Source organism: Melanaphis sacchari, unplaced genomic scaffold (assembly GCF_002803265.2).
Source record: "Melanaphis sacchari strain LSU unplaced genomic scaffold, SCAv2.0 Contig43_pilon_pilon, whole genome shotgun sequence".
In the NCBI taxonomy this organism is placed as follows: Eukaryota; Metazoa; Arthropoda; class Insecta; order Hemiptera; family Aphididae; genus Melanaphis; species Melanaphis sacchari.
This window is the reverse complement of record NW_020271284.1, coordinates 875,819-891,113: the sequence shown is the minus strand read 5'-3', so window position 1 is coordinate 891,113 and position 15,295 is coordinate 875,819. Positions and strand designations below refer to the sequence as shown.

Below are 15,295 nucleotides of genomic sequence, written 5' to 3'. Positions count from 1 at the left end.
AATTATTGAGGATAGACCTCGTGATTAATGTAAAAAAAATAATAATAATAATAATATGTATTTTAAAATGTACATTAGGTATATTTAAAAAATAAATGTTCATGTATATAATATTGTATCATCCATATTTATTTGCTCAGTGTACATTCCATTAAAGTCCATCCTAAACATAATAAGGACAAAATAATGTTAGTACATTTTTGTTAACTATATTTTATAACCTATTTTTATATATATATATAGGTCTTGTCATAAGTTAAATTTTTTATTGTATTTTCTTACCTGTACAAAAAATTGTAAATAATATTACCGCTATCTAAACGGCTCATTTTTCTTATACATTTTAAGAGGTCTATCATTGCAGCTGTAAATTTGTTTTCTAATATTTGTATACTTTTTTCAAAATCGAGTTTCAGGTGATTAAGATGACTTTTGGATAACTAAACAATATAAATTAATTATTTAAATTTTAAACATGTTTGATATAAAACAATTAATGATTAATAATTAACATAAAACACCAAGCTAAATTTAAGTACAAAAATAATAATAAATAAATAAATTAAAGATGATTTTATTACAAATTTATCACAGTTCAAAAGTTTTATATATAACAATAAATGTTAAGATTCTTGAATAACAATTAGTTTATATTTAAATAACAGTAATAGCCTTTAACATAAAAATGTTAGAAATAAGTAATCACATCTATATGTAAAAGTGATTGATAGTGTTGAGACATTTTTTTATCCGAGAAGTTTTTATGAGTTATAAAGTTACTAAATAATTAAAAATAATAAAATGTAAGCTTAAAAATATACTTTAATGTATGTAGAAAGAAATAAAAATTGATAAAGTATTAATAAATTTTTTTTTTACACTAATAAAGAACTCATTCTTAAAAGTATTAATTAGACAACTTATTTCTGTAACTGTTCAACGACTAAACAGACATTGAGTATTGTTAAAACATATTCTAACAACCACAAATTTATTTTAGCTCGATATGGTACAACTAAGAAATGATGCTTTTGTTATTTGTATATATATATTATGCCATACGGGTATTATAACTTGCTATAAAATTGTATAATTAACTAAGTCTGTATCTATCAAGCTGGTAACTAACGAGATTTAAATAAAATCTATCACAAATGCATAGTATGTAGTACTAATTTTTAAAGGAATGTTTCCTGGTAAGACTTAAGACATAATAGTAGTGTTAAGACATAGGTAGTGCAATGGTAAAGACATGGCAATAAATCTGTGCATGGCAACATTTTTAAAGATATAATTATAGGTAATTTCTATAAAAATATATAAGTAAATAATTATAAAACTGAATTCCAAAAGTAATCACAAATCTACAAATCTAATTTATTTTGCTTTGAAAAAATGTTGTAATTTAACATTAATTGTTAACAATTTTAGTGACGACTAATTATAAAAGTAATGGATTTTAGTTTTACTGATAAGATGCAATTATTATAAAAATGGCCTATACTGAGATTAATACAATATTTGCAATTTTTTAACATGGAAAAAAAATGATAAAGAAATTTTAAATGAAAAGGCTAAAAAACAAAATGGTAGTAATTGGTACAATGAAGATTTAGAACCTGATTTTGAAATCAATGAATATTTTCCATAAAAAGATAAAAATATCTTTAATTCCTATATAAAGCATTAACAAGAACAAAATTGAAAAATATATTTCCAAGTGTTAAAATAGGATTGAAGCTTCTTGTTTTAATACAATACTTAAATGCTATTGGAAATTATTTGTTTTCATTTCAAAGAAAGTGAAATACTAAATAGGAAAATTACAATATCTAATTAAAAATTTCATTGTAGGAATTTATGGCTATAAAAAATTTTATTTTACAAAAATAAATAAATATTGTCAATGTATAATAATTATTATTATGTAATAATTTAATGATAGGTGAAAGGGCATAAGTGTGACTAGAACTTAAATTATTTAAGCTTTTATATTCAAAATTAACTTTAATAGATTAAAAAAGGTTAGTTCTCATTTTGAAAAATAAGTTAGTACTGCAGAACATTCCTTAAGTAAAAATCTAAGCATTTGTTAAATTTTTGAAATAATTTAGGAACATACTTGTACTTAGTCAATTGGAAAAATAATTTTCATGAATTAATATCCAACATATATATAAAGGAGGTTAAGCTTTCCTAAATTTCTACCTAGTTGTACTTATGTAAAAGGATAGTAATGAGCAACTGAAAAATTTCCCTCAGGTATATTCTTTAACACAGTACTGATAATAATACAGAGTTGCCAATGATCAATATAAAATTTAACTTACTAAAATATAATCACTGAATTCGGTACATAGTTCCAATAAATATCGACTACTTTTCATTAGGTCTGGATTGGTAACCATACAATTTTTTAAACAAAGGTTTAAAAATTTTTGTTGTTCATCTAATAACTCGTCAACATTTTTCACCTAGATAAACAACACTATTAATATATAGTAAACAGTTTTATGAAACATAAGTACTTTATATTGAATAGCAGATGTAAAAGCTTGCCACTGTGTTTCAATTACTTCTTCAAACATATAATATTCAAGGTTTTGAACAAATAACAACATGTTTTGCCTCAAGTTAAAAGCTTTCTTGTAGGTTGTTGCTGAAGTACTGGGTATCTTTTTTAAATGTTTGTCACATAACCATACTCTATATTGTCGAAAAAATATTAATTAACAAAGATTTGGCTTTATTGATGCAAAACCCAGACTTGTCACCCCAGCACATGCAAGAATGAAAAAATAAATTATAATACAAATTAAGATAAAAGACCACAGATGTGAAGCTTCTGATATTATACAGGTATATAATTATATAAATTAAAAATTCTGAAGCATACGTTTAATTAATTCTTCAGAAATGACTGCAGGGAAGTATTCCATAAGTTTATCAAGCACAATATAATTAAAACAGTTTTATTATTTATTATTACTATTGGTTTAAAAAAAAATTTTTGTTTTTTATAAAATAACTTAAAATACATGTTAACTGCTTAAGAAAATTATGACAATTTTACATATTTAACCATTTTTCTTAGCAGTTTACTCAATGTGCAAAGTACCCTCCACGTGTTAAAATTTTTTTGACTTTTTTAAACAAATATTTACTATACACAATACGTACATTCAAATTCTTATCGATTTCCTTTAAACATTAAATTAAAAACTGAAAAAATAAGTTATGACACTTGTTATTAAATATGCAATAAATAATTGCATTAAAATTATTCGTTTTGAATAAACATTACAAAACATATTAGGATAATGAATTTTCATCATTCATTCAGCATCAAAAATAAATTTTACCAGAAATTGACTATGCAAACATTAAAAACTTCAATTTTTTCTTAGTCAATTTATAAACCTATAATATGACATCAATATTCTGTATTAAATATTAATAATTCACTTACTTAAGTAGTTGCCGTTCAACATTTTTGCATAACAATAACAATCTAAATAATATTTGATAATTTGATATAACTGTTTCATTAAATATTAGAGAAACTGGCCATTGTGTTGTTAATCCCAAACAGAATGATTGTATTCCCAATAAATTTGAAGATGGTTGAAAATTTGTATAATCTATTCAAAATATAAATACAAATAAATGTATATTACATTTTGTAATTATTTATTGAATATAATATGAAAGTATTCAGCTAGTTTGTTTCCAATAATAAATTATTTTCTAGAATTTTAGCTACAAATTATTTTGGATTTATTTTTGAAAATTACATTTTAATAAACAATATTTATTTTAACTTAAACTAAATAAAAGATAAATATCCTATATTGTATGCATAATTTTTATAAAAATTAAATATAATTAATTTTCATTCAAGATTAGGTTAAGTTAGGTTTAAAAAATTAGAAATTTATAATGAAATTAGATATTTTACATTTTTTAACTATTTAGAACCTACCTTAATGATTACACATATTAATATATAAACAAATATTTTTTATTTTACCTTTTTCTTTTTCAGTTTGAATAGCAAGTATTTTAAATATTTGAAAACTCAATGGATCTTTTTTTAATTCCATTTTAATGTCATCTTTGTATTGATCTACACACCCAACATTTACTCGTAAACAAATATCTAACAATGATTCCAATCGATTGTAAACAATATCATCTGTTGGTTTTTTCAATTCTTCATCACATACATCTAACAGATGTACTACAAAATCTCCTTGTTCTAGTAGAAAGTAGCGTTTAATTGATCTGAAATAATAATTATTGTTTTTTTTTCAGTGATACAGTATTAATTTTAAAATTATTGTTTACTTTAATCTGTTCATAAGGTCATAATCAATTAGTAGTACATTTAATAGACTACTACTTGCAAACATATAAGCATTATTTATAGTTTTGAGATAATTTGTTGAATCGGAACACCACATGGAATATACTAGTTTTTCATTATTGGTTGATGTATAAATCAAATTTGATTTATTTGGAATGTCTATGATAAAAAAAAAAAAATTAAAATTAATTTGTCATGTTAGTAAAATAATTAACCTATCAGTAGACTTATAAGCTTATAAGCATTTATTCGTAATATGATTAAATGTGTATCAATGTAGCCCTCATTTTTCCAATATTTACTATTAAAATTATAAATCAACCTCTAAGAATTTTGCTATAAATAATTTATTAGTAATAAATGTTAGGTACATTACTTAGTCAAAACTTATTGTAAATCAAAAATAAAATATTAATCTTTAATATGAAAATTAAAAAATATATATGTTACAATTAGATTAAGTTATAGTATGAACATACCGCTTACTTTATCAAAACTGATAAATTCAATTTATTGTCATTTAAACACAAAACTATAGATTGGGTTATTTAATTTATAGAAGAATTTTCAAATAAGATTACACAAGAAATAAGAGTTCACAAAAATTAAAAATTTAAATGAAACCATTGATAACTAAACTATTAATAGAATTAGCACTGAGTCTCCTGATGGGTAAATAACTTACTACAGTGATAAAGTGCATTTAAGTATTTTCCAGTTCGTAAGATAATTTCTTTAAACTTTTCCAAGTAAGATGGAACATATTCATTTCTAACTGTATAACATCTATTCCAATATTTCTCCGTGTCATCACTTAATACTAGGTTGCCACATTTAATCATAAACTAAAACAAAACAAAATTAAAAATTCAAATATGTATCAATAATATAATATAATAATAAATAACAATAATAAAAACTAGTAAATACCTCATCACAAGGGTCAAATACTTGTCCTTTAAAAATCCATTTTTCTAATGATTGGAAAAATGGAATAGTTGATACTTCAACCATTCCTGCCATAAGTTTTTTAAGTGATTCATCAATATAACATTGAGTCATTTCTTCGTGTAACAATGATAAAGTTTGACCACCTTTTTTCTTTTCCTAACATTCACAAGTAAATATTAAAATAAACATAATTATTTCCAAAATGTTAAGATTTAATAAATACTTGTGTTATCATTGATACAATACGGGCTACAAACTCCATTTTGTAAACATGAGCCTGGGCTGCAAATGATAATGATTGTAAACCAAGTTCTCCAGACTTGTGTTGGTTTTCAAGACATATTATAAAATTCTATAAAAATAATAATAGTACAAATGTATATATTCTAGTTAATATTTCTTAAGTCTTAAGTAAATTTTATATTATATTCTTAAACATTTTTATCAATAGAGTTCAGAAGTTATTGCATTTGCATATTAATTAGGGGGGCTATTTAATTTATTGTTAAATAAGCTAAAAATTAATTTTACGATAGTACAAAAAAAATAAAAATATATTAAAAGTTTATAGCGCGTATTTTTGCATATTAAGTGATTTTGTAGTTCTAAAGAGCATATTTTTGAATTTCATCTTTTTTTAAAATCATATTTGATAGTTAATAATATGTTTATAGTAAAATTTGAAAATTTTACAATAAAAAAAAATACTTTATAATGTATATTTATATTGAGGGTTTTCACTAAGTATTAGTATATTGTTTTTCAAATCTCTTGTTGATATACAATTTCCTGTTTTTTATTAATAAATATTTAGAACAAATTATAAAATATAAAAATACTTTATAATAAAATAGTTGTAATTGTAAAAGTTATGAGAAAAAAAAATAAAAGTACATATTTTAACTATTATAAGCACAAAATAGCAAGCATATTTAGTACTTTTTTAAGTGCATTTAGTTCTGATCCCTAGTTATCAAGTATATTTAATAAAATTGTCATTAAAAATATTTACCAAATAATCACGAATAAATTTGCTTATATAGCAAGCTAAAGCTTGATTAACATATCCATTATGGCTCTGACGATTTTCTTCACTATATCGGCAAATAATGGTATAAGCTGATACTAATCTAAGTATTTTTGGCACTATACATTTGAACTGTGGATCTAAGTAGAAAATTAAACAAATTAGCATTTAATTCCAAGTAAATAACATAAATACTGTTTACAGTGATTAATAAAAGTATATTATGATATATTAAAAAATAGAATTAATACTAGTAAAAACTTGTATTATTAACATATACAATATATACATAAAGAAATATGTATTTATAGTGTTTTATTATAAAAACTTATTTAATTTATGATTTACATTTTTTAGATATTTTATTTTTACTATTATAATACAAAGGCTCCTGAAATTAATTACTAAGTTTAGACTGCAATTGTTATTAACTTATTAACAAACCTATGGTCTCATTAATATTGAAAGTAAGCGGTATCTCAAGATTGTTTGGATTAATAAATTTTGTATGGAATCCTTGAAGACAAGACAGAATATCACCAACTAATTCATGTTCTTCTGGATTTGTGGTATCTATAAGAAACAATACAATTAAAGCAATACTTAAATATGGTTATTGAATATATTTTAAATAAGTCAATTAATAATCATACTGTAACATGTCATAGGTATATTAAAGTAATCTAGGGCTTGATATTTTCTCAAATTTTTCCAAAGTGGAGTTGTTTTGCAAACACTTTTTTTCAAGATTACTTTCTTTTCTTTTATTTCTTTTTTCATTTGTCTTTGTTTTTGAAATTCATTTCTTTTCTATGAAAAAATATTTTAAATACAAAGGTTATTATAAATATTTTTATATTGTCTACACAAGGGGTCTCCAACTTTTACTATAACAAGTCAAATTTGAAATAAAAAATTAATTAAAAACAATGAAAACTAAAATATTATTAGGTTAGAGATCCCTAGCCTAGATTATTAATGTAGGAATAGAGATTTCAAAAATAAGAGTTATTTTATTGTGCTATCTTTATATTTAATTGTCAATTGCCAGATGCTATACCTAACATTTTGTTAATTTGAGTACAAACATTAATATTATAATTTATTTGATTTATATTATAGAACAGATAAATATAAATAATTATCTTGACAATATATTATACTTAATATTTGTTTTAAGAGATAATTTTCTGATAAAAAAAATTATAAATCATCTAGAAAATATGAATAATTAGTTTTAAAATTAAATAAATAATATATAGGAATACAATATATATATACACATACATATTGTATATGTATATCAGTCTAATTTTTGATTCTTATATTAGTTAATTTTATTCTTAATTGTTTATTTTCAAGTAATAATACTAAATATAATTACTAAAGTACATACCTCAATTTCATCTTTATAATATTGAACAACTTCTGAGCAATTTGTATCCTTCTCATATTCTTTATATCTCTTTTCCATAAATACTGTTAATTTTTTGTCTTCTCTTATTTCTTGAATCAATTCCATAAATTTATTTGCCAATTTATTTTTACTGAAAAAAAAAAGTCATAGTCATTAATTAATTCTCTGTAATAATAAATAATATAATTAGTTTAATGTTTTTCCAAACTTTTGTAACTAAAAACTATAATATATACTAACTCAATGCTCTGTACTTTTTCTTTTAATTTTACTGGATTTTCAGAATGAAGCAACAGTTTCCGTAATGTATGCTCTTTTGAATGTTCAAGTGGAATTTGTTGAGAATCATAGCGATTCCATGTTTCCAATTTATCAAGTATATCATCAACAGTACTAGTCGATCTAGACAAATAGTAATGCATAAAGAGATGCTACATTTTACCTATATAATATAACGATAAACATGAAATTAATAAAATTACTTGAAACTCGTGATTAATTCTTCGATAGGTATTCTTGCACGGTCCATAGTTTTATGTAAAAGTTTTGTTATGAAATTTTAAATTAGAATAGTTTTAAACATTATTTTGTGAGTTTTTCATTCTTTGATATCTAAATCATTTTAACGGAAATGTGAAAAACGGAATTATATAAACATAGATAATATTTTTATTTTATAAAATGTATAGAATGATTAGAATGTATAGGACAAGTTTAACAAGATATTATCAAGTGACAAGTATTGTTGGGCATGTTGATAAGTAATTGGAGTATACAATATTTGCACCGGAGTGTATTTTGTCCATTACCAGTTGTTGTATAGAACAGTATGGAAGCAATACTCTAGGGCGGCCAATGTTTATACGCTTAAAATTCTTAACGGTCTTGAAATGGTTCGTAACTTCTTGTTTTACCGCCAAGCTTACAACATCCTTTTGTTGTCGCGACTAATCATACAAAATATTATGTATTTACAATAAATATGTGATAATATGATAACAGTATTAAGTATACATAATACTTGATTTTAAAATAACATCAATTTTTTTTCGTTTTTTATTTTTTTATACGATACAAATATTGAATTTATGATGGGTAGACGGATCACGGGATAGTATATCCGTCGTTATGACGGCCGACACTGAATTTATATGAAATATGAAATAATAAATAATTTATCTCAAATTAATTTCTAAACAACAATTTAGGTTTCTAGAAAAATATTCTGAGCTGTCCTTTAAAATAGTGCCATTAATATTTAAACCTACAATATCATCCTACAAAATATTTTAATTATATTACATTAATATTATTTAATAAAAGTAACAGTACCTAATTTAATATTTATGTATTTGATCAGATAAGTATTGGAAAGATGAGGTAGTATTTTACACGAGTAATATATGCTAATATTGTCCAAAAATCAATCATTATTGCTCAACAGTCAACAGTTCAATTTTCACATTTTTATCGTTTTTTGCAAATAAATAATATTTATTAATAGTTAATTCATATTTTTTTGTTGGTATATCAGTATTTGTATGATACACTGATACGTTATTATTACTGCAGGTATGCAGTAAAATTATTGTACAATATTGAAGTAAAAATTTTAAGTCTACACGCATGCCCTTTAATTACTAAATTATCCAGGATTGATAACGTTTTGACAATTCTGAAATCTCACAGAATATCCGGGACCAGAGACAAGTATTTTATTTATTATTGTTAAATCTAAAGATTACTATTTAATGATGAATGGTTGTAACATATTGTAATTGTGTAATCCATCAGAAACAAATTTTAATGTAAATTTTATGTAATAAACTTTAATAAAATTTTATTATTAATACATGTTACGTAATAGTCGTTCAAGTCGTTGTGCAATATAGGTATTAAGAATATATTCATGTATTGGCTAACAGAAATAAATTTAAAGTCAGATTAGCTATTATTATAACTATAACACAAATAACAATATACACTAAACAATTCTTCAAATAAATAATTTATCGATAATTAAGATTATTTTGTTTTATCAACTTTGAATAAAATGAGTACATAATACTTATTTTTAATGATTATTATTCATCATAATCTTTACAGGTATACAAAAGGCTATAAAATCGCCAGAATTTAATTTCCAGGTAATCTGACAAAAGTCATATGGTCAGTTACTATTGCTATAGTTGGTCAGTATACCTACATTGTAGTATGTTCATATTTTTGGTAAATTCAATAATCTTAATGAAAATAATTACAGCTAACCAAGTAGGTAAGTATATTCATTATTTTCGAAAATTGAATACTCATGTTTGATTTATAAATTAACAATTATCAAAATATTGTTTTAGATTTTGCGTAACGTATACCGTAACTCTAGATATGTTATTGCAAATGGGAAGTTTAATGAACAATCTCAAAAAACGCTTTTAAGTCTATAGGTTTATTTTAATGTTTTAAAATATCATTGTCTCGTTGAAAATCTGTTTTAATGCTTTTTTTATAATTATCTGATACACAAAAGGAATTTCATAACTTAGCAATAAAATTTAGTCGAGAAGAAATTATACCTTTTGCTGCTGAATATGATAGAACTGGTCAGTACCCTTGGGATATAATAAAAAAAGCTCATTCCATTGGACTTTTCAATCACCATATTCCTGAATATTGTAGTAATTATTAGAACTAAATATTCCTAAGGCAACTTTCTTGTTACTTAGTACTATTAAGAGATCTTCTGGTAACAAAATTCGACCGTAAAATTATGCTTTCGTATTCACATTTTCCTCAACTCTTGTTAGACATAAAAACATTATTCTTTCACCAAAATAAACTTGAAAAACTCTTTTAGACAACTGCGTTCCAAATTTTTGATTTTTTTTCTTAAACCGTTTATATTTTCATTTGAAATTTTTAATAAGTCATGTAAAATAAATAAAAATAAGCATTGACTTTTTTATTTAGATTTAGCCGATTCGGGACTATATGTATAATACGAACATTTGGATATTTTAATAGCTGATTTTATTATTTATTAATTTATTATATTAGTATCTATGTTATAGATTAACTATTGATTTCATGAATTGACATGGTTATTTATTATATTTCAAGGACTAAACCGATTATAATTTGTTCGATGTGTGTACTCAATATCTACAGAAAAATTAATAAAAAATAACCTTACAACCTTTGTGGTTCGTGTAATCGCACTATTTTTTGTCATAAATTACGATATTAAACTGTAAAAAACAACAAAGATAAGTAAAAATTAAATTATACAATTTTTAATTGATTTAATAGGTACACTAAAAATAGATTTTTTGAATAAAATTCGAGTCGGTACCTTTTATATCAAGAATATTATACATTTACATGTTATTTTTGATAATCAGAAATTGTTTAATACCTAATTACTAATTATCAAACCACGGTATACCGATATTCTTGAATTCTGAAAATAACGGATACCGATAATTAAATAGCACTGGTAAAAAATGGTAGTATGAAAATCAACCCAAATTCAGTGTGACTTACTGACTTTGATAGCTATTTTTAAAAATATAATTTAAAAAAAAACCGATTATTGGAAAGAAAAAAAAAAATTTGGGATGTTGATTTAAAAAGAATTTGAGGTAATGAAATTATCTTGAGATTTGTACCATAGATATTAAAAAATAATATGCGTAAAAGAATAATAAAAATATCAACACAATTTATATTAGTCATTCCAATTTATGGTATACGAGCTATAATACATTGTATATAATATTTACTCCAATAACTTATAGATTACGCGTTATACGTTATGTTATGCATTAATACCCATCAATACATACTAGATATATATATCGAAACTTTTCAAAATCTCAGTATATAAAATCTACTGGAAGTAATAATTTCTATCCAATACACACCAACTTTTAGTAATCTTTATCCTTTTCGTCAAATTGCCATAAAAATATTTTTCTTAAAAAAAAATATTATACTTAATAGCTAATATAAAGTAATTATAAACACGTTCTACACAATCAAATTTTGAAAATTCGGAGATGGATAGTAATCAATAATCTTTGTATTTGAAATTTATATACGTTGTACGAACTTAAAAACCAAACGAAAAATCGAATATATGTATCATTTTATTTACCTTATAGGTAAATTAACACAATAGAGACATTTTTTACTTTTACTCTTTTTTTAGAACAATTACTTCACTTTTCTTTTTTAGTTTCACGTAAGTTTGTGATCGTACTAAATTATTTTGGATAGGTACACAGTGTACACTATTATGAATGTAACTGTATTTATAGAAATTATAAACTATAATAGAACATTACTTTTAAAACATACCATTTATAAGGAGTTTTGTATAGGCAATAATAAGATCCGTACGTGATGGCCGTGTATCCATAATAAATAATTAAATTATAATTATTTATATGTATTGTTTGTAAAGATAATTTATAATATGATTTACAAATATGGTTAAATGTTGGTATGCGACGTATAAATGTATATTATTTAATTTTTAAATTCATTTATTTTTATTTTATTATTCCCATCATTTATTTATTTCATATAGCGTACTAAAAACCCATATCACATTAAAATTATCATAAAATAATATCTCAAATAAAAAGATTAAAATAACTTTAAAAGTTATAAGTGTGTATCCATTATTTTGAATTTTGATCCATTCAATAGTTTTGACAGTAACGTTGTGGATACTTCAGGCAAATAATGTTTTTGGAAAATTTATTTTTTTTTGGTTTCCTATAAGACATTCAATTACACAAAAGATTATTTTTATACTTGATTACTTGACACTTTTATTTATGCTAAAGGTGTTCATACTATCTCTCTTGTCGTATCTTAATACAATTCACTATAAACTATGTACGTTTTTTGGTAGACACATAATTTCCTTTAAAATTTGACAGAAGTTAGCTATTATCAGTTTTGATGAAGTGAATTCGATAATAAACTTCTTAAAATTATTTATCCAAAGAAACATTATTAATTGTTGAATATACACAAATCTATACTTAATTTTAACATTTTTAAACTAAAATTTTATGTTGAATTTTGTTTAAAAATTATTAATAGACTAGTGGAAGACAAGACAAGAAAACCAAACTCGTTTATAAAAAAAAATATCAATTAGTATGATAATACGTTAGAATGAAAATACGAAATGTTTAAATAGATCTTTTTAGAATGAAAAATAAGTCAATTTCGGATGCCCTATTAAATTTAGTATTAACTATTAACTATTACGACTTAAGAGGTTATGAATAATTTAAAATTCTAAGTTGTTAGTGTATTTTAATATGTTAATATCTGGATTTAAAATTAAATTATAGAAGCAATCTACGAAATTCACCAAATAACATTATTACGTAAAAATTTTAAAGTAGCATATAGGAGTTGAATAAGTTCTCCAGAATGTATAATTGGCTATGTTATGTGTTTGAAGAAAAAGACAGCGCATGCGAGTGTAGCGAATTTAACTCAATATATCAATTAAATGTGCCGTCGCCTGATGTTATATACTTATAAGTTATAACTAACAAATATTAAAGGTCAAAACACTCAAAGTTATCACAATATTTCCATGACTATAAAATTAATAATTATATACACCAAATATAAATGTGTTCAAAATAATAGTATAATTATTATTATTAATTATTACCATATTCAAATTCAAATACCATTATAAGAAAAATAAATGTTTTATCTCATGATTGATAATGAAAGGTCAATACATCATATTCATATATGGACCAGGTGACGGGTGTTTTCTGTGAATAATTAAGTATAATGAATAGTCAAATAATATGTCGTGTATGTTACCTTACCTAACCTAAAAAATTTGGGGAGCCGAAAATCCAATTAGAATATAATCTATTGGCGGACCAATCTTTGGCAGACGAATCATAGAACAGTCAGAACTATTTGAAATTTAAATTTCAAGAAAATGTAATCGTTTGACGTTCCAGAGTTACAATATTTTAAATTTTAACAGAACCAAGTATAGGTAACGTTGCAGTTCTAATTATTCAATGATCAGCTTATATATATAAAAAAAAACATTCTATATTATGTTTAACTGCAATAGGTAGGTATGACGAGTGGATCTGATGTATACATGTACCGTTATACCATTGCTCTAACATAATATCGTATTAATGGACGATCGGTGCGCGGCTAAAAGAGAACGAGTAAATTTGTAATTTTTTCAATCATCGCGCTATCGGCTGGAAGTAAAAAAAAAATGTCCTGCACAGTAAAACATACCAAAATAATTGCTTCTTATACTTTTTTTTTCTCTTAAATTTTTAATAACACACAAGTTGTTGTGGTTTTTTTCTTTTTGAACCGCGCTCGGTATCGTTTGCAGTTTTTCCGCCGGTGCGTTTCTTTTGGGCCGCGTCGGTTGCGTGCGTGTCATTTACCGCACGCGAATGCGTCGTGCGTGTACGCGCGTTTTGTATTCGCTCCGTTACGCACATCACCGACGGTCGTCCGCCGCTTATATTATATTCGTTGCCTTGCGCCAGGTTTGCGCGTTTGCTCGAATTCGCCCGATCGCGGATCGTATGTCGTCCGTCCGTTTAGCGCGTGCGAAGGCTACAATATTACAATATCGTAGCGCATGTTTTGTCACGCGTATACCTACTACCGCGTGTAGTAGGTAGGTATACCTATGACGACGACTAAATACTTTTTTTGGCGAAAACGGAACAAAAAAATTATCATAAACAAAATTACTGCAATACTAATATATTGTATATAGATCAAAAAACGAAATTAATTGTAACTACACAATTGTTAATAAGTATCATTTTTATCGTAAATAAATACTTTTTTTTTTTTTTTTAATTTAATAATCAAAAAGAAAATTATTACGTTCACTAGTTAGTTTATATACTAAAATATTTGTTGTTGGAACAAATTTATTTTAATAAGTCGGACGGTGACTTCAGGAACGAGTAAGATCCTGGACAAATCTAGTTTTAGAGTATTTAGATATGTCGTATAGAAACATAATAGGTCGATCAACAGATATTAATTTTCGTTGTATTTTCTTTGTTCATCATCTGAAAACGGGATATTTCGGTGTCCCGAAGATTCCCCGGGAGAACAACGGGATGGAAACACGAAAAACGGGAACGTCCCGTTCAAAACGAGGCTTTTAGCTTTAGGTACCTTATACCGGGCTATACCTAACGCCATGCGTGGTATCGCGTTTCGTGTCTGGTCTGTTGGGCACGCTTTACTCGTGGATTTTCGGCGTACACCGCCGAAACGCCGACCGTCCATCATTGTATGATGATATTTGGAGACATGATATTATCGTGTAACGGCGTGCATAACGTATCGATGTCGCGGCAGTTCATTGTCGTCCGCGTCTTTTTTTTCATTGTTTAATCGTACGCGTGATTTATCGATTATTCGATTAAGACGTCATGGACGTTGATTGCACGTGATCAACGTCATTAGACGTTATTTATCTGATCCATAC

General features: G+C 24.6%; 1 protein-coding gene across 1 annotated transcript; it reads right to left on the bottom strand.

Annotated features, from left to right (window-relative positions):
• Nucleotides 1-58: 58 nt before the first annotated feature.
• LOC112597844 (gamma-tubulin complex component 2-like) lies at nt 59-8,449 on the bottom strand. The gene is made up of 16 exons (XM_025344074.1): nt 8,244-8,449; nt 8,002-8,163; nt 7,741-7,891; nt 6,998-7,154; nt 6,789-6,917; nt 6,330-6,484; nt 5,541-5,669; nt 5,297-5,473; nt 5,052-5,211; nt 4,348-4,525; nt 4,031-4,284; nt 3,470-3,641; nt 2,529-2,706; nt 2,331-2,474; nt 283-440; nt 59-163 (listed from the first exon to the last, which is right to left on the bottom strand). The coding sequence occupies exons 1-16, from the start codon at nt 8,288-8,290 to the stop codon at nt 100-102; spliced, it is 2,415 nt and encodes an 804-aa protein (XP_025199859.1). The 5' UTR covers nt 8,291-8,449; the 3' UTR covers nt 59-99.
• Nucleotides 8,450-15,295: the final 6,846 nt, after the last annotated feature.

Bases quoted from the DNA above. Each gene is read 5' to 3' on its own strand.
- LOC112597844 (XM_025344074.1), bottom strand. From the start codon at position 8,290: ATGGACCGTGCAAGAATACCTATCGAAGAATTAATCACGAGTTTCAA. The intron at 3,642-4,030 runs GTAAAATAAAAA...TATTTTGAATAG, and splicing joins TCAAACTGAAAAAGAAAAAG to ATTATACAAATTTTCAACCA. The intron at 2,707-3,469 runs GTAAGTGAATTA...TCGACAATATAG, and splicing joins GTTGAACGGCAACTACTTAA to AGTATGGTTATGTGACAAAC.